This window comes from Neomonachus schauinslandi, chromosome 8 (genome assembly GCF_002201575.2).
Source record: "Neomonachus schauinslandi chromosome 8, ASM220157v2, whole genome shotgun sequence".
NCBI lineage: Eukaryota > Metazoa > Chordata > Mammalia > Carnivora > Phocidae > Neomonachus > Neomonachus schauinslandi.
In genome coordinates, this window is record NC_058410.1 from 115,955,475 (window position 1) to 115,972,988 (window position 17,514).

Here is a 17,514-nt window from a genome sequence, read left to right on the forward strand (position 1 = left end):
CGGCTCGCGCCGCCCGGCGCGTTGGGGGCGGTGGCGGGGCCCGGGACGGCCGGGACGGCCGCGCGGTGACGGCCGCGGGAACGGCTCCCTCCGCCGCCGCTCCCGCCGCTGCCGCCGTTGCCCGGGCCCCGCCGCCGTTGCTAGGCGACCGCTGCTGCCGTGGCCGCCTCTGTCACGAGCCCCGTCGCCCGGAGACAGCGCGAGAGAGACGGGGGAGGGGGGCGAGGGGACCCCCAAAACCAACCGGGCCTCCCACCATCCCCTCCCTAGCAGGACCCCCCACCAAAACCGCGGAGGGAACGAGGGGCGGCGGCTCCACCCAGCAGAGGAGGAGCCCTGGATTCCAATGCCCCTCAAAGGTCCGGCGACCTCTCCTGGGCTCCAGCGTCCACAGCTTCAGCACACACCTTCGTGGACCCAGACCCCCAAACCCCTAAAGATCCCTATGTCCCTGCATATTCTCCATGCCCTTTACACATTCCATGTCCCCCTGAAAACCCCAAACGTTCACCAGCTATCAACTCTTTCACTAGACCCTCCCCCCAACTAGATATACTCCAGGACCCTCTTCCAACCCCTATTGAACCCCCAACACAACAACCTCCATATACCATCCCCAACTCCAAACACACGGGGATGCCCCCACCCAAAACACAACGGAGACCCACACTGGAGACCCCAGACCCCGAGGACTCAGGATAAGGAGAAAGATGGGGATTATGTGGGCAGAGGTATCAACCACCCTACATATGATAAACATGCTCCGTGAGCATGTGACCATTCTGGCCTGGACACACAGGTATGCACATGTGCACACACACAAATCTTTCCCAGACATGGACATCACACACACACACACACACAATGTGACAGACATCACACACATTCTCTGTACACACCACTACCACCACCACCACCACCACCTGGCTTTGCCTCACAGAAATGTGCTATCCACACACCCCCATGGTCAGAGGTTTCCATGACAATGACACACATCCCGGCCCACCCACCCACCCAGGGTCCCAGAGCTGGCCCCCAAGGGCAGTGAGACCTGGGCCTATCAGAAAAGGACTATATATAGGGAGCTAAAGGATGGAGACAGGCCACTGGATCTCTTGGAGGAAGAGAAACTGGGAGCCTGGATACCTGAGGGAAGGGTCTGCTGGTGGAAGAAAGGGGTAACCAGGGGTTGGAGGGATGCAGGAACTGGATCCCTACTCTTGGAAGGGGAATGCAGTGGTAGGGGGCAGTGACAAGGGGGTTTCTGGGGGCTGAGGGCGTCTCTCTAAACCTTGGCTGCAGATCTCTGTTCTCTGCCTTCATCTCCCCTCACTGTTCCCATGGAAACCTTTTAAGCGAACTTCTCAGGAAGACAAAAATCTTTTTTTAAATGACTAAAGAGGGGGGTGGAGGGGGGGCAGAAAGAGGGAGGGAGGGGAAGAAACAGATGGAGAGAGGGAGAGAGTTGGAGAGACAGACTGAGCAGATAGCTCTACAGACAGACAGAAAGGAGATCATGGGGGTGGGGGGTCTGATGAAGTTCCACCAGGAGCAAAGGGGAGCGACAGAGGAATCAAGAGGGATGGGGAAAATAAGAGAAATCGGAGAGGAAAGAAAGAGAAAGGGGGTGACAGAATTGCAGAAAATAGAAGCAGTTGAAGAGAAAAGGGGGCAAGAAAAGAGGGAGGGCCCACAGGCCAGAAGGTCTAGAAGAGGAATCAGGAGCGTGGGGGTGGGGCAGAGGTCGGGGGGGGAGGGCAGGAACTAGGTCATTCTCTCCACGATCCCAGACCAAGGGCTGGGAGAGGGGCAGGGGCAGGAACGCTCGGACAGGAAGCTAAAGATCTAAGGAGACTATTTTTACAAGCACCAGGAAAACAGGCAAACTTCGCTGCTGGAGAGGAAAAAGGGAGCGAAACAGAGCAAAGACCACTGGGGCCTCTCACCCACAGCCCCAGTCCCGCTCCAGATCCCAGAGGAGGGCGCCTTCTCCTTCCAGGCTCCCACTCGCAGGATGAAAGACTGTCTCCTCCTCCTCCCACCCCCTGACAGCTCCCTCATTTCCCCGACTCCCCCCGCCCCTGCAGCCCCGGCCACCTTCGGCCCTCTCCCCGCCACTGTCCGGGGCACGAGAGCCTGCTCGGCCGCCGTACCATGCTCGCCGTGGGGCCGCCCCTCCACCGGCACGGAGACCGTGCGTCTCAGCAGTTTGTTGCGACTGGACTCGCTCCTCCGGTCCCGGATCAGAAGGGGGTGTATCTAGGGGATGCGGGGGTGTGTCAGACCTCACTGGCCCAGGCCGTCCCTCCTCTTTCCCTCCCCCACCAAGGAAGGATGAACCTCCCTCTCCACCGGGCCTGCCCACCTTCGGCCCCTACTCCTGCACACTCTTTGTGTCTTGGGATGAGTCGGTTTCTCTTTCCCCTCTCTCTTCAAGTCTCTCTCCCTCGTTTCCCTTCCGTCCATCCTCCTTTTTCCTCCCTCCATTTCTTTTGAAACACCCTCCGGGAAATTCTCCCAAACCCGACTCAGCTCTTCCCGCAACCCCACAGGAGTCTGCTACTCTGGTAATCCCCTTTCCCCTTGACCTTCAGTTCCTCCATTCTCCCTGCTTTCCTCCCAACCTCCCACCTCCCTCACCACCTTCCCTCCCTCCATGCCTGTCACGGGGGTAGCAGAAGCTGCATTTATAATCAGGATCTACAGCTTGTCTCCCTCCCACGGCCCGGCTTTCGGCCAGACTGGGACTCAACCTCCCCGCCCCCCTCAAAGGGCCTGGTCACCTTCCCCCACCCTTCATCTCCTTCCCTTGCCCCCCACTCAACCTTTTTCACGTGCCTCCTTCTCTTGAGCCATTCCCTCTCCCTGAGCCTCATTCCCAGCTCCAAGCCTCCAATCTTCTCCACCCCTACAAGAACCACCCCACCTTGCTAGTCCCTAGCTCCAGGTCCACAACCCACCTACTTCCAGCCCCCTGTAGCCCTACACACTGCTCACCTACCCATCCCACTCCCACAGCCTTCCACTCCAGACTCTGGCCGCTCTGCTCAGGTTGCCCCTTAGCTTGCTGGCCACTGGTCCCCTGGACTTGTGCCCAGCTCTGTCATTCCTTCGTTATCCCACCCTCTCAATCCTCACAACAGTCCCCACTCTTATTGGTTCCAGTTCCCCTAATTGATCCTACACACCCCCTACAACCTGGTCAAGACCACTAGTGAATCACTCAAATGCCCCCCAATGCCTAAAACTTGGACTCCTGAACCACCTCTTCCTTTAAAGCCGCCATGTCCTCCCCTAGACACCTGGACTTCATTCTGTGACCTGGAAGCTCTAGCCAGCCTTTGCACACTCTCCCTTGCCCCTCAGGTCCCTCCAAACCCTGGTTAACCCCAACCAATTCCTAGCCCTGCCTCACCACATCCTCCCCAACAGCGGCAGGAGTACCTCGCACCACTTCACTGGGCTCCAAGGCTACCTATCACTCTCTAAAGCTGGTCCCCCAAATCACCCCCAACTCCCTGAATCACACCTCTGGGCACCCACCTTTCATATCTGTACCCTGTTTCCTCTGATGGGTCCTCCACTGCTGACCCAGTGCCCAGTCAGAACCCATACTCCCTTGGCTCTAATGACCCAGCATGGCCCCCACCTCCCACACTCTGGCTAGTCCCTACCCCTCTCCCATTCCTACTTCTCTAGAAAATGTCCCCTGCTCCCAGTTCCCCTCATTCCCCAGGCATCTCCTCCCTTATATTCTTTCCTGATTGATGTCCCTGGTGAAAGCCCTCCTGGTCTCTCTAAATGCTGACCTTGGTTGGGCACCTTCCCAGTCTTCACCACCATCCACACCAAGATCCACTGACTTCTGTCATCTCTCCTAGTACCCTCTGGCCCCCTCCTGGTCCCGGTTTCCCTCAGTTCCCACTCCTCACATGATGGGGGCAGGCCTGGGAGTGGTGAGTGATGGGTCTTGCTGAGGTGGGGGAAGAACAGGAGAGGGTTCCCGAGGACCACTTGGGAGGTGATCCCTCCAAAGCAATGCCCATTTCTTGCCACCCCTTCTCCAAGCCCTTCAGTTTTCCTTTCCCATCCTAACCTATCCCACAATATGGGCAGGGCCACAACAGGAGCCACCCCCAAGTCTTCAGAACCACATCTCCTCTCCACTACTGCACATGGCCCAGAAAGATCCCCTGGCCAAGGTGAGAGGATGCTTGCACTTTTGCACATCCCAATCCAAATCTCAATGGCCACCCTCCTCAGACTGCTTGCAAATGTTTCCCTCTTCTCTGCCTTCTCTGTGTCTCTCACCACTTCACTAATGAGGATTCTCCTCATCTTTCTCTCCACGTTCTCCCATACTACCCAGAGGTCTTTCCCCAACCTTCCCACTCTGCTCACCTCGTCCTCATCCAGCATGAGAAGCTGGTTCCCCGAGATGATGCAGAACCGTGGGTTCCAACCAGGACGATCATATGGGGAATGAACATATTGGGTTCGGTGCAGAGGGGGTCCCCGTACATCTGGGGGACAGAGACACACAGAAATGGTAAGGAAGGTTCTATGCACTTAGGAGACAGAGGCCCAAAATGGCAAGAAGAGAGTCCACAAAGTGGGAGAATAAGACCCCACCCACCTTGGGGATCACAGATGGGGGTTAGGCACATGGTAACTTAATTAAAGGAACAGAAGATAAGCCTGTATATCTGGGAGGAAAGAGGGGAGGGGAAATCACTTCACATGGGGGCTCTGTAGACTGCAGGAAAGAAATACAGAGGAGTGGTTCAGGGAGGGGGATTATATCATGACAGAGAGGGTACACATTCAGAGGCAGAGAAAAGTGGCGGTGCTCTCCATCCATATCCAAAAAATGGAAAGATGGAGGGTGCAGCAGAACTGGCAGAAGAGAAGCACACAGAGATGGTGGTGGCAGGGGACTGGGAAGAGGGAGGACATCCAAATAACTGCAGAAGTCAAGCACTTGGAGGGAAGAGAGTGAGAGGATAAGCTACACAGCTGTGGGAAAGAAGGATGGGGCCAGGGGTATAGGAACATTTGAGCATGAAATGCTGAGAGCTAAACGTCTGGAAAAGAGAAGACGTGAGGGAGCTTACCTGTTCACAAAGTCAGAGACAGGAGAGGGCCTCTCCTCCTGCCTCTCCTCTATTCTGAGCTCCCTCCTCCTCTAGCCCAACCCTGCTCAACTCTGGGGAAAGTTCTGGTTCTTCTGGTGGTAGGGGGAGGATATGTCAACACCTGGCTATGGGAAGGGCTGGAGAGTGAGGAGGTAGGAAACATGCCTTTGTTTGAATAACAGAGACTGAACTGATCTCTTCTCCCGCTCCATGCCCAGAGATCAAAGATTCGATACTGCCCCCTCTCTTCACCTAGTCTCCATGGATAGGATGAAAGCCAACTCCACAGGTGAGAAACCTCTCCAAGGTACAGTGAAGAGCTTGAGGAAGAAAGAGGGGAAGGAAGAATGGAAGATCCAGGCCTGGGACAGAGAGGGGGGCCTCCAAAAGCTCAAGCTGGGGATGGGGACAAACAGTAGACCAAGCATTGCCCATGCTTGGAGATGCCCCCAGGGGCATCTTACCCAACTTAGCTGTTCTTCCCTCGCCCCTATCCCTGTAAACTGTCTCTCCTTTAAATCCCAATGCCACACACCATCAAAGGGACACAGGGAACCAGGCACTATGGAAGTAAGAAAGAAATCAAATTGGTGACATCAAAGTGATAGAAAATAGGTTTAAGGTATCACAGTGAGAAACAATTTAGAGGAAGCAAAATCAAATTCTGTCACCTTTACAAAATAATCACTGGTATAGTGCAGGAAAAGAACTGATCGTTAAGCTTCATTCTAACTGAATACCCTGAGTAGGAAATTTTGAAAAATCTACCCCTTTCTGTCTACAAAAATATTCAAATTTATCCAACCTGCAGATCAGAGTCAGAGATGAACCCCTAGAATACAGATAGTTAGAAACCCCAATACTTTGAGACTCACTATTGCAATGCCATCTCAGAGATTCTGTCCGATACCCTCTAGATACAGAGATCACCAGTCCCTAGGCTCTGAGACTGCACACGCTGCAGGCAACATGCCCACTGCACTCAGACTCTGAGGACTCCCAGAGGAGAAATCTGTTGATACATCTAATCATTCTGGGAAGGGTTGGTTTAGGCTGCAGCCCCAAGGAGGCAGGTTAGAGTTCAGGCGACACCTTCCTCCTGGGAGCAGGGAAGGCTGCAGGGAACTTAGCTTAGAAGCAACTCTGGAAACACACACTCCACACACACATATTGTCTAGACTTAAGTAAGGATGATTCTGGGAGGCAGATGCAAGAGACAGACTAACACAGCTGAGAAAAGGGAAAAATTTACTAGGATACGAAGTCCCACAGGGCTCAGATGGGGATGTCTTCTAGGTCCTGTTCCAACCATCAAAACCTGCATCTTTGCACCCAAATCTCCAACAGCCCAGGAAGTACAGGAGACAAGAAAAGAGGAATGGGTGGTAAGAGCTGAGGTATTAGGGGAAAGTGGGTAGGCACAGACTTGGAGTGACAAGCCGGGGAATGGGGTAGAGATAGAAGATGGGCTGGGGGACAAATCATAGGGATGATCATAGGGATCAAGAGAAAAGAAGGCAGAAATGAGAGTAAATCCCTAGAGACAAGGGAATATACCAGAAGAGCCCAAGTGGACATGGGGCAGAGGAAATGAGGTGCACCTAACACGGTTACTAAGACAAGGGGATCATGAAGGACAGGTGAAGAGGTGGCAGAGATATAAGGGAGCTACCAGATAGAAGAGAGGGAGAGAGAATGGACCAGACAAAGGACTGATATAAGGGAAGGACAGAAGAGGGACTCATATAAGGAACGGACACCATATGGGGGGAAAGATATAGGTGATGGACACCAGAGGAGGGAGGGGGAATGGTAATAGGGATTGGAGGTGGGGGAGGGGGGTAAAAAGTGGTGAAGTGAAGAGGCAGATAGGACCCCTGGGGTTACATTTCACTGGTCAAAGGCCTTAAGGAGGGTCAGAGTCTGGGGCAGGGTCCTAACCTGCCCTCTACTTCCATCACTCAATCTTACTTCTATTGCCCCCTCCCCCCCTCAATAAACACACACATAATTTGGCCCTCCCCCTGCCCTGGTCTCTCCTCCCCCAGACCATTCCCTCTCCTCTCTTCCCTCCATCTGGACCCTCCATTCCCCCCACCCCCCACTGCCTCCCTCTCTCTCCATCTGGCCCCTTCTTCTCTCCCTCCATCCTCCTCTCTTTTTCAACCCCCTACCATTCTCTGAGCCCCTTCACCGTATTCTACCCCCCATCTTCTTTGCTTCTCTTTTCACCCCTATGTTTTCATTTCCCCCTCCTAGCCCCTCTCCTAAGACTTCCTTCTATTTCCTTAATATTTTCCTCATCTCTCAGCTCCCACCTCCAAATTATTTCTGCAGCTCTTCCCCAACCCTATCCCTCTATCTTCCCACCCTTTCTGGCAGTCTCTTTCCCCTTCATCATGTTCCCCTCAGCCCCCTTCATAGCCTGTTTCCTGTCCCCTCCGGCCCCTATCTACCCCTATCCTCTGGCCTCCAATCCCTCCTTCCCCATTGCTCCCATCCCTGCCTTCCCGGTCCTCCTCTCTCTCCCTCCATTTCAACTGCTCCCCTCCCTGGCCCCGGCTCTGCTCCCCCCCCCGCCCCTCCCCCTCTTGCCCCCCCCAACTGGCCCTCCCCCTCCCCTCCCCACCGTACCTCTGAAGGGGGCATAGGACATCGCGGGGATGCTCCCCCGATGGATGGAGGCGCGAGACCTGCTCATCAGGCCTGGGGGGGAGGGGGCGGGGGGGACGGGGGAGAAAGAGAAGAGAGAAAGAGGGGGAGAGAGAGGGGGAGAAGGAGGAGGAGGTGGAGGAGGAGGAGGAGGAGAGAGGAGGAGAGAGGAGCAGAGAGGAGCAGAGAGGAGGAGAGAGGAGGAGGAGGAGGAGAATAGGAGCCAACGGCAGCAGCGGCAGCCGGGAGAGAGAGAGAGAGGGAGAGAGGGAGAGAGGGGGGCGGGGGAGCGAGCGAGAGAGGAGAGAGCAGGAGGAGGAGGAGAGAGAGACTCTGCAGCCCCCACCCCTACTCAGAGAGAACCAGGGAGAGAGACCCCTGACTCAAAAACACACCAGACTGAGAGAGAGTGCTGTTCTAAAGATGTAGACCTCAGATCCTGAGACTGAGAGACCCCAGACCCACAGAGAAAGATACCTAGCTGCCCACCCCGGGGACAGGGGGTTAATCTGAGGCACAAACCCAAAATCTAGAGGAAAAGAGACCCCAATCTCAGAAAAAAAAAGACCCCAGATCCCCCATTGAGAGAAGGGTCAGAGGTCAAAATGTGAGTGTCCAGTTTCAAAAAAGGTTCTCCACAGCCACAGAAATCTTAGACTCCAGAATCAGATGGTGATTTCAGGAACCAAGATCAGAGACCTAGAGTTAAAGAAAAAGATGAGATCCAGATTCAGAAAAAAACCCAGACTTAGAATTAGCTCTTAGAGGATTCCTATCCAGAGAGAGATACCAGACCCCAGACTTATATCTCAGATTAAAGAAATTGCAGACTCAGAGACTGATAACTCAAGAGATAAACTCCAGACCTGGGGGTTGAGATTGGGGAGAAGGGAGAGGGACAGGGAGAGACACTCATGTAGCTCAGAGATGTAGAATGCAGAGACCCCAAACTCATAAAGAAGAGTTTGAAAGACCTCACAGAGTGATGAGGTCCTGGAAACACAGAAACTCCCAAAACAAAATGGAAACTCCGGTCTTGAGAAATATCCCACTGCAAATACTGAAAGGCCCTACAGAGATCTAGCTCAGAAATGAACTCCAAACCCAAAGACAGATCTCAGGGAGACCCCATCCCCAGAGACACAGATATGAGAGAACTCTGATAAACGCCCAGTCACGCAGACTCTGGAGACCCCCAAACTTTGAAAGAAGGGGGAACACTGGGTAGGGGGAGTGGCAAGAGCCTTTTCTCTGCTGCCTCCTCCCACCTCTCTCTCCTCTCATTGGCCCCTCTCTCCATTTTTGGGTCATTGGATGTGCTTGGGCCCCAGGGAAGTTATGTAGGACAGGTCCTGGCTCCTAGGGGGATGGGTTAAGGGAAGGAGACCCAAGACTCAGAGGTATACCAGTCCTGGAGAGTTAAATAGGAGGGGGAGGGGTAAGGGACAAAAGCACCATCACTACTTCCTGGTGTCTCCATATCCCCAACCTAAAGCTCGCTCCCCCCCCCCCCGCATTCACCACCAGTCTGTCCTGACCTTTGGGGTTTCAATTAAGAAGCCTGAATCGTCCTCAGCCCCATTTTCATCATCCTCTATCCCATTTACAGGGTCTCACTCTGTCCTTTTTAAAATGCATCTTTTCCCACCTAGCCATCGTCTTGCCGTGCCCATCCCTGCCTAATCACTATCCCCTGCTCAGGGACAGCAGGCTTCTCGATTTTCGTTGTTCATTACCCAACCTAGGCATATGTCAGTCCTAACCAAAGAGGCAGGGGGCGCTCTCTTTACCCCCTGAGGTTCAATCTTCTCAGACCCTTCCACTCCTTAAGGCCTCGGGAACAGTGTAGGGGCTGTAACTGGACACATTCTGGGGTTTAAGGATGATTCCCCACTCCACAACCTGACGCATCGAGTCGGCGGGGTCTCCATTCCCCCTTTCTAGCGCGAGCTCTCTCGTCACGTGGCCTGCGGGGCTGGCCTGCGATTGGCCTCTTCACGCAGCTCATTGAGGTACAGCCGCCTGAGGGAGACCGCCCCCCTCACGTGACAGCGGAACGCCGCTGCGGCTCTCCTCAGCCTGCAATCGGCCGTTTCCGGTTTACACGGAAACGAGCGTGCCATTTCCGTGCACGTCTGCAGATCCGGCTGTCGATTGGCCAAATTCCCTTTCGCTCCTCCCCCGACAGGAGGCGGGGCAAACTGGGCCACGTGAGGGCCAGGATTGGGTGGCTCTGGAGGTTCGGGTGCGGCTTCTATTGTCACGTGGTGTGTGCTGTTTTCTTTTCACGTGGGTGCTGCCCAGGTAAGAAGAGGCCGCCCTTCCTGGGTTTGGGGTCCCTTTTCGGCATTACGTGCGGTTTTTGATATTCAACGCTCCTCTACCAGCATAGGCTGCATGAGGGGGGAGCGGGTTCCCGCAATCCTGCTCGGCGGAGGGGTGAGTGACCGGCCCCGCCCCTTCCGGTCCTCGAAGCCTCAACCACCACCCGCACCCAAAATCCTAGGGATTGGCTCCTGAGGAGGGAGTGAAAACCGAGTCTGCCTTAATTTCCCAAGTTTCTCTCCCAGCTTTTCCTTCGGGGTGCAGGAGTGGGAGGGCAGAGCCTGTCTATCCAAGTGAAGGGTTCCCGAGATGCAATTTCCTCGGCTGTTTGTGGGGTGACACCCTATTCATTTCGTGCTCTCAGGCCGCTCTGCTCCTGTCGCTTCTTTGGATGCCGGCGCTGTTGCCTGTGGCCTCCCGCCTTCTCTTGCTACCCCGAGCTCTGCTGTCCATGGCTTCAGGAAACCCCCCGTCCCAGCCCTCGCCCGCCCCGAGCTCCGGCTATGTTCCCGGCTCGGTCTCTGCAGCCTTTGTCACCTGCCCCAACGAGAAGGTCGCCAAGGAGATCGCCAGGTGGGGACCTCAGTGTGGAGCGAGGAAGGAGGATCATGACGGGAGAGAGTTGGGGGTGGGAGAGAAGAGTGCACTCCCGCAGCTTCCTGCCCGACCTCGGGCTTTGGAACCTTGTCCCTGGGCTGCCAGTGCAAAATCCGGGTCATGGGGCGTTCTGAATGGGGCTTTCTTTTCACCTTCAGGGCTGTGGTGGAGAAGCGCCTGGCAGCCTGCGTTAACCTCATCCCTCAGATTACATCCATGTGAGTCATAGGAGTTGGGGGGTTAGCCTAACTCCAGGGGCTGATTGGCAGTGCTTTTCCTTGAGGGCAATCTTTGCTCCCTCAACATTTTCTCCCTGACCTTTTCAGCTATGAGTGGAAAGGAAAGATTGAGGAGGACAGTGAGGTGCTGATGGTGAGAAACATTTCCCCATCCAATGAAACCTCAATTCCCTGACCCCGTTCCCTCATCTGAGATCCTGAAATCAACCCCACTCCTTGATTCAGTCATGTTTGTCTTTGCCTCTTAGATGATTAAAACCCGAAGTTCCATGGTTCCAGCTTTGACAGATTTTGTTCGGTGAGAACTTTGACGTGGGTAGCGGTGAGGGTGGCACTTGCTGGGCAGTCTGAGGGGGTGGTGGGCTCCTTTAAGGTAGATCTTTGAGTGATCCCCCATGTTTTCACAGTTCTGTGCACCCTTACGAAGTGGCTGAGGTGATTGCATTGCCTGTGGAGCAGGGGAATGCCCCATACCTGCATTGGGTGCACCAGGTTACAGAGTCAGTTTCCGACTCCAGCACAGTCCTACCGTGATGAGCCCTGTTTCTGCCATGTTCCCCTTGTATACTTCATGCCCTTTGACTTCCAGGTGATGACTGGGCCCCTAATAAATCCTATCTTTGGTTTTCTCTGCCTTTTGCTTTTTTCCTTGTCATATATGTGAATTTGGTTGGGAAGACTGGAATTGCTGCTAGTCCCTGTGTTCTCATCTTCCAGAATGACCCAGGGCTGCTAGATTTGTTTATTTACCTTTATTTCAATCATACAGAGTCTGGGATCCTTTATCATTCCTCCCCTCCTCAGTCTCCATCCCCAGGGGTTAAATAATTTTAAAAAATATTTAAAAAGCTGTAACAAAGTAACATCAAAGGAAATGGGAAGAGGGATGGGGGAAGGGTCAGGAATCAGGAAGGGAGTAGAGAAGAGAGCCTCTTCCCCAACCCCCAACCTGGATTCCAGCCTGGGCAGTAGGGAGAACTACCCCCTACCTCCCCAGGTACATCCCAGCTGTAGGTGAGGTCAGAGGTCAGGGTATGAAAGTGCCGGTGTGTGTGAATGGGGAGGTAGGCAGAGGCAGGCTGTTCAGAAGATGCCCCCACCTCCCCACTCAACCAGGTACTGCACAGAACCATCAGGCCGTACTCTCCGAGCAAGGACCCGGACAGGGTCCCCTCGGGACAGGTAGCCAACCCCACCTCGGACTCCTCCCCCAGTCCCAGGAGACAAACTACGGCACAGGGGAGAAGGGGTTGCTGAGCGTCTAGGAAGACCTGGGGTGGGGGCTGGGACTGAGGAAGATGAGGCAGTCATCGAGTGGGGGGCACTTTTAGGGATGTCTGTGGGGAAACCAATGTGAAGTTCCAGGGGTGACCTAGGGAGAGAAGGCAATTGTGAGTCCAGATGCAGATAAGGACTGACTAAAAATGGAGCTCACATGTGGATCAGAGGCACAAAGAAATCAGGTTACAGACTGAGGAACTTAAGTGCACAGACATGAAGAGGGGTGGCACAGGTAAAGGGAAAAGAATCTCACCTGTCTGGGGGTTCACCATCCCCAGAGGTCCCTGCGGTGCTGGCAGAGGGGTGGAAGGAAGCGAACATCCGGATGGGACTGCTGGGGTTGGGGAGGGGGAAAGTCAGGACCTGAAGCAGGGGAATAGGACTCTCTCCCACTGAGAAGAGCAGAGCTCAAACAGCCCAAGGAATCCCCATCCCCAGAATACTAGGGATCAGACATTGGTTCTGGAAGTCTCTCTAGGATAAGAAGTGGGTAGCCAAGGGGGAGATGGAAAATAATTCTGGATAAGAAAGTCCAGAGGATGTAGACAACTGGAGGAGAGATTCTAGGGGTACATAACTGGTTGGAGGGTGAAGGAGCACTGACCTGGGCAGGCAGCGGGCGTCTGTGGGCCGGAAGTTGTAGCCGCTGCTGCCCTGGTAACTCTGGTTAGGGCTGGGGGGTGGTGGAGACACTGAGGCCTAGGAGGAGGAGCAAAGGACTGAGAGATAATCCTTGATTCCTTCCCACACCACCATTTAGCTCCACGGGGTTCCCCCTGCCCCTGTACCTGCAGTGCCCTCTGCAGACGAGCCCGCTCCCTTTGCTCCTGGGGCTCGGGCTGATTGCGCACTGCTGAGGGTGGCCCCAGCTCCTCCATTTTCCCCTTCTGCCTCCTCCTCAGGGGCTCTGGCTCCGGCCTCCGGCGCTTCCCCAGGGGACGTGAGACCCCTCCCCCAGGGCCCTGCCCTGAAGGGAAGCTGTAAGAGGCCTCCTTATCCCCCCAGCCCCCTCCCGGACACCCCAAAGACCTCCCCATCTCCATACATATGCCTCCCCCATTAATACCCTGAGAATTTCCCCATCCTCCCTGGACCAGTGACCTGGTGGGGGCTCCATCTCCAGTAAGGGGCTCCACAGGGGGAGGGATCCGAGCATGGAGACCAAACAAGCATTTCCTCTTCTTAATCTCCCTTCCTGAAATGAAACTGGGGTGAGGAGAGAAATGATACAGGGTCAGTGCAGTAATAAAGGGCCCCTCTGATGCCATTACTCAATCCTTTTCAGAGATGAACTTCCAGGTGGGCTGCAGCCCCTTCCCTCCCAGGCTTCCATATCCACATCTCTTTCTGAGCCTCCCTCCAACTCACCGGTCCTTGTGGCTGTTGAGAGCAGAGAGGAGTTTGGAAGAACGTTCTCCCTTGGGAGTGTCTGAGAGCTGCGGAAGGGGAAAGTAAACGAGATCAGGGGAGCAGTGGTCCCTCTCCTTTCCCCCATTCTTTATACTCCTCTGTTCCACCCTCACCCCCAAAGCTTCACCACCCCTTACCTCCCCGAGGAGCAAACTGTCCCAATTCTCAGAGGTGAAGGGGAGGATCTCACGGTCAAAATCAAAGTATTTTTTCTTACAGCAAACGCTGAGGTGATAGAGGACAAGATGGGCCACGTCCACCCTGGAGAAATATTGAGTTATCAAGGTGGTGGCAGCATTGCAAAAACCTACAGTCCTGAGGTGGGAGGTTGGGGCACACAGGGTGAAATCCTGGGGGTGCTGAGAGAGGACCTACGCCGAGGTCGTGCTAGCTCACCAGCGAAGCTGTAGCCTCCTGACCTTCTCAGGGCCCCCCCGACACACACAGCATTCGAACTCATAGAACCTGGAAGTGGGCAAGAGGGAGGGAGGGAGAGAACACACCTTACACAAGAAAACGATACCAGGCTATGGAGGACTCACTAACAAGGACAGGGCGCACAGGGGAGGCAAGCTTCAGAGGCTGGGGAGAGAACGGAGCTGAGGCATCGTGGGGGACTGAGCGAGCGGAGCAGAGCCGGAGGGCTCCGGTCTCACCTGTCCCCGTAGAGGAGGGGCTTGCTCAGACACTGGGTGCAGGCCTCATGGAACCACTGCAGGCAGCTCCGGCACTGCAGCATCTTCAGGTTCCACCTGAGGGGCAGCACAGGACTCGTGACCTCCAGACACTGCCCCCACCTGAACGGCCCCACACCCTACTCACCACCTACTTCTGCCCTCTTCAGCACTCCCCTCGTCCTGTCCTTTCTCCTCCATTCCCTGGGATTCCTCCCACCCCACTCCATCACCCATTCCCAAACCCCCCCACAACCCCCCCCCGTCGTTACTCACTCCCCGGGGCCACCACAGTAACAGTAGCTCTGCTGCCGGTTGCTCAGATGTCCAGCATCCCAGTCTAGCCCCTTTAGTCCATATGGCAGTGACAGCTTCATGCCCAGCATGGCCCGGGCATAGGGGCCCTTCTTCAGTGCACCCCCCCTCTGCAGAGAGGGAACAGGCAGGCTGCCTCAGAGGGGTGGGGGGGCGGAAAGGCTTGGGAGAGACTGTGGATGGGAGGCTCCCACAGGAAAGTAAGTACCTTGGTGGCAATGGCGAAGACACACTGGCGGCAGACCCAGGATGTGCCCTCTCCTTCTCCAGGGGCTGGGGCCCTTGGAACGTGGCAGTCCTGGTGATAAGCTGAATAACGATAATATTGATGGTAGGGCACTTACTGCACTGCATACCTGTGTGTGCTAGCGACTGGGATAGGAGGAGTCTCGGCCACCTCATTTCATCCTTTACCATGATCTGGCTGTAGTGGGTGAATTACCCTTATTTTACAGGTAAGGGGACAGGTTCCTAGGGGTTTGGGGATTTGCCCAAGGTCTTACGGTTAGAAAAGGGTATATGTGAACCACCCTCTGTCTACAAAGCTAACACCTCCCCATTTCATGGCTGTTTCTCCCTGTGCTGGAAGGGAGTGAGATTACAGAGTTGAGACTGGCCGGAGCAGTGGCTTGGGGACTCAGTCAGGACAGGTGGCAAAAGGACCAGTGGTGGAGGGAAGACTTGAGAGGCAGCCTAGAAGGCTCAGGACAAGCTGGACCATTCAGGTGTCCTGCCCTCTCACCGTGGCGACACTTCTCACAGCTGACCAGCCGGTTCCCAGGGACCACAGTCTCAGATCGACAGACACAGCAGAGAAGTTCCTCCCCGGGGAGGGCAGCTGTGAGGGAACACAGTGTTACGGGGCCTGTGCTTAAGCCCCCTTCCCATCCCTCACGCCATATTTCTGCTTTCCATGGCATGCACACGCTTGGGCCTGTAGGGTCTCACCGGGGCTGATGTCTTTCCATAGAACCAGAAACTGGGAATCATCCTCAAACTGGACCAGACACACCTCCCGAGCACTGTCCACCTGGAATGGATGAGCACAGGGGATGAAACAGGAATCAGAACTACATAAGGAGAATGGGGAAAAGGCAATAGATCAGAGGTCAAATGTCTTACCTTCTTGATGGTCCCCAAGTATAGCAGCCCATCCGTCCACCTGGCCAGCACATCTTGACCCTCCCAAAGTCGAGGCCTGGGGCCTGAGGTGGGAGCAGGGGAGGCTGGGTCCCAAAGTGGGGGGGCACCAGAGCGGCTCAGCCGGGGGGGCTGTGCCATTGCATCCTGGGGGGGGCCTAGCCAGAAGTGGGATGGGAGGAGGTTATGAATGTTGAGAAACTCCCCATTTTTCTTTGCCTCAAGGATTCAAGCAGCTGTGCTCCCAGTCTCCAAACTCGAGACACCTGGATAGGAAACCACACAGCACCCCTCCCAAGCTTCTTGACTCCAGCTTTTCCAACTCTAGTGACTGGCTCTCCTCTCCCTAACACCCCCCACCACCCCCAACCTAGTTCTCTAGTTTCCCAGCTTCCAGAGCTCCCCTGGGATACTATATCCTGGCCTTGAGATTTTAGGAGAAATGATGGTTGCAGAAGCAAAGGTTACCATTCAGTTTCTGTCACCTTCTCCTGTTTAGAGGTATCATAATTGGGGTGATCTGTGTTTTGGGAGCTTTTCTGGAAATGTTTTCCAGAACAGAAACGGCTGCCTCCCCGGGCCCGCGTGTCTCATTCAGAACAATCATCCTGACGCCAGGTTATGTCGGGTCACCCTCAAATACGGGGCTCCCTGCCCCCGGGTTAGATAACTTCCCTGAGTGCCCGGGGAGGGGGGCGTGTCCCAGTCCCGGTCTCTACTCCCCTTGATGGCGAGTCCGAGAGGGGACTTGAGTCGGCCCAGCCCGAACCGATGCCTGGGCGGCGAGGCTCTCCCGCCCGCGCCCTGCGCGCCGACCCCCGGCTCCCTGCCCCCCCACGGGCGCCTCCCGCCGCCTCCTTACCAGTGACAGCTGGGGCCGCCGGGAGCCGGGCAGAGGCAGACGTGGGAGACCGAGGCGAACCCCCCGCGCGGGGAGGGCACGTCTGGGCGTCGGAGGGCGGGCAGGCAAGGGCCGGGGGGTCCCCAGGCCCAGCCCCTCCGTCCCGGCAGCTCTGGGGCGTATGACGCAGCAGCCAAAGCAGCGGCAGCGGCAGGAGGAGGCGGCGGGGGGAAGGAGGGGAAGGGAGGGGAGGGACAAACCGGCTCGGGGGGAGGGTGGTGGGAGGGGAGGACTGGGGGGAAGGAGGAGCCGGTGGGGGGGGGCGGGCACCACCTCACCCCACCTCCCTCACCTCCAAAGGGCCTGGAGGGCGCCGAGCTAGTGGTGGCCTCTCCGAGGCTGGGGCGGGTGGAAAGTCAAGACCCGGAGGGAGAGGGAATCCCCGCAGCCCCTTCCTCGGAGGGAGACCCGCCCTCGGGGCAGGAGGGAATCCCCCCCTTCCCGGCAGCCGGCCTCCAGCCTGGCCCCCGCCCCATGCCACATCCGTTAACTGCCCCCCCAACCTCCATGGTCACTCTAAGTCCCGCCCCCCGGCCCCAGTTCACGACCCCGCCCTCCATTCACCCTTCCTATCGCCCCCGCCACGCCCTCCTCCCGCCTTTGCCCCCGGCCCCGCCCTCCCCGTGGCAAGTCCCCCCCCCCGCCGCTGCGCTTCTGCGCACGCGTGACCCCTCCCGCGCGCGGCACCTGGGAGGATTGAGCCCCTCCTTTATGGGGCGGTGGCCGTTAGCGGTTGGCGCGAGCGAGTCAGCGGGCGTGCGTCCCGCCCAGCGCTTCCAGGGCGGGTGCACGGGCCCGGAGAGCTAGTAGCGAGGCGGTAACGCCGCGGAGAGCCAGCCAATGG

The 17,514-nt window shown here is 56.2% G+C and overlaps 3 protein-coding genes across 7 annotated transcripts in view; 1 reads left to right on the forward strand and 2 right to left on the reverse strand.

Annotated features, from left to right (window-relative positions):
* Positions 1–7,837, reverse strand: part of SYNGAP1 (synaptic Ras GTPase activating protein 1) — a 29,736-nt gene extending 21,899 nt beyond the window's left edge. For both annotated transcript variants that reach the window (XM_021684573.1, XM_021684574.1), the window contains exons 1-3: positions 7,771–7,837; positions 4,402–4,523; positions 2,154–2,259 (exon numbers count right to left, since the gene is read on the reverse strand). In XM_021684573.1, the coding sequence (XP_021540248.1) occupies positions 2,154–2,259; positions 4,402–4,523; positions 7,771–7,837 (295 nt within the window). The remainder of the gene's footprint in view (positions 1–2,153; positions 2,260–4,401; positions 4,524–7,770) is intronic.
* Positions 7,838–10,014: 2,177 nt separating this feature from the next.
* CUTA (cutA divalent cation tolerance homolog) lies at positions 10,015–11,583 on the forward strand. Of its 2 annotated transcripts, XM_021684570.2 has the most exons (7): positions 10,077–10,092; positions 10,176–10,227; positions 10,478–10,686; positions 10,869–10,928; positions 11,037–11,082; positions 11,198–11,247; positions 11,357–11,566. In XM_021684570.2, exons 2-7 carry the CDS (start codon positions 10,186–10,188, stop codon positions 11,481–11,483), a joined length of 534 nt encoding a protein of 177 aa, XP_021540245.1. In that variant the 5' UTR covers positions 10,077–10,092; positions 10,176–10,185; the 3' UTR covers positions 11,484–11,566. The 2 variants fall into 2 exon arrangements, with proteins under 2 accessions (XP_021540246.1, XP_021540245.1); XM_021684571.1 differs by lacking the exon at positions 10,176–10,227 and having other exon boundaries at positions 10,015–10,092; positions 11,357–11,583.
* A 105-nt stretch (positions 11,584–11,688) lies between these two features.
* Positions 11,689–16,840, reverse strand: PHF1 (PHD finger protein 1). Of its 3 annotated transcripts, none has more exons than XM_021684566.2 (15): positions 16,632–16,840; positions 15,752–15,927; positions 15,578–15,659; positions 15,372–15,467; positions 14,838–14,938; positions 14,591–14,739; positions 14,297–14,392; positions 14,037–14,105; positions 13,778–13,901; positions 13,599–13,666; positions 13,332–13,436; positions 13,019–13,208; positions 12,835–12,929; positions 12,484–12,561; positions 11,689–12,321 (listed from the first exon to the last, which is right to left on the reverse strand). In XM_021684566.2, the coding sequence occupies exons 2-15, from the start codon at positions 15,908–15,910 to the stop codon at positions 12,033–12,035; spliced, it is 1,701 nt and encodes a 566-aa protein (XP_021540241.1). In that variant the 5' UTR covers positions 15,911–15,927; positions 16,632–16,840; the 3' UTR covers positions 11,689–12,032. The 3 variants fall into 3 exon arrangements, with proteins under 3 accessions (XP_021540241.1, XP_021540240.1, XP_021540242.1); XM_021684565.2 differs by having other exon boundaries at positions 12,484–12,564; XM_021684567.1 differs by lacking the exon at positions 12,484–12,561.
* Positions 16,841–17,514: the final 674 nt, after the last annotated feature.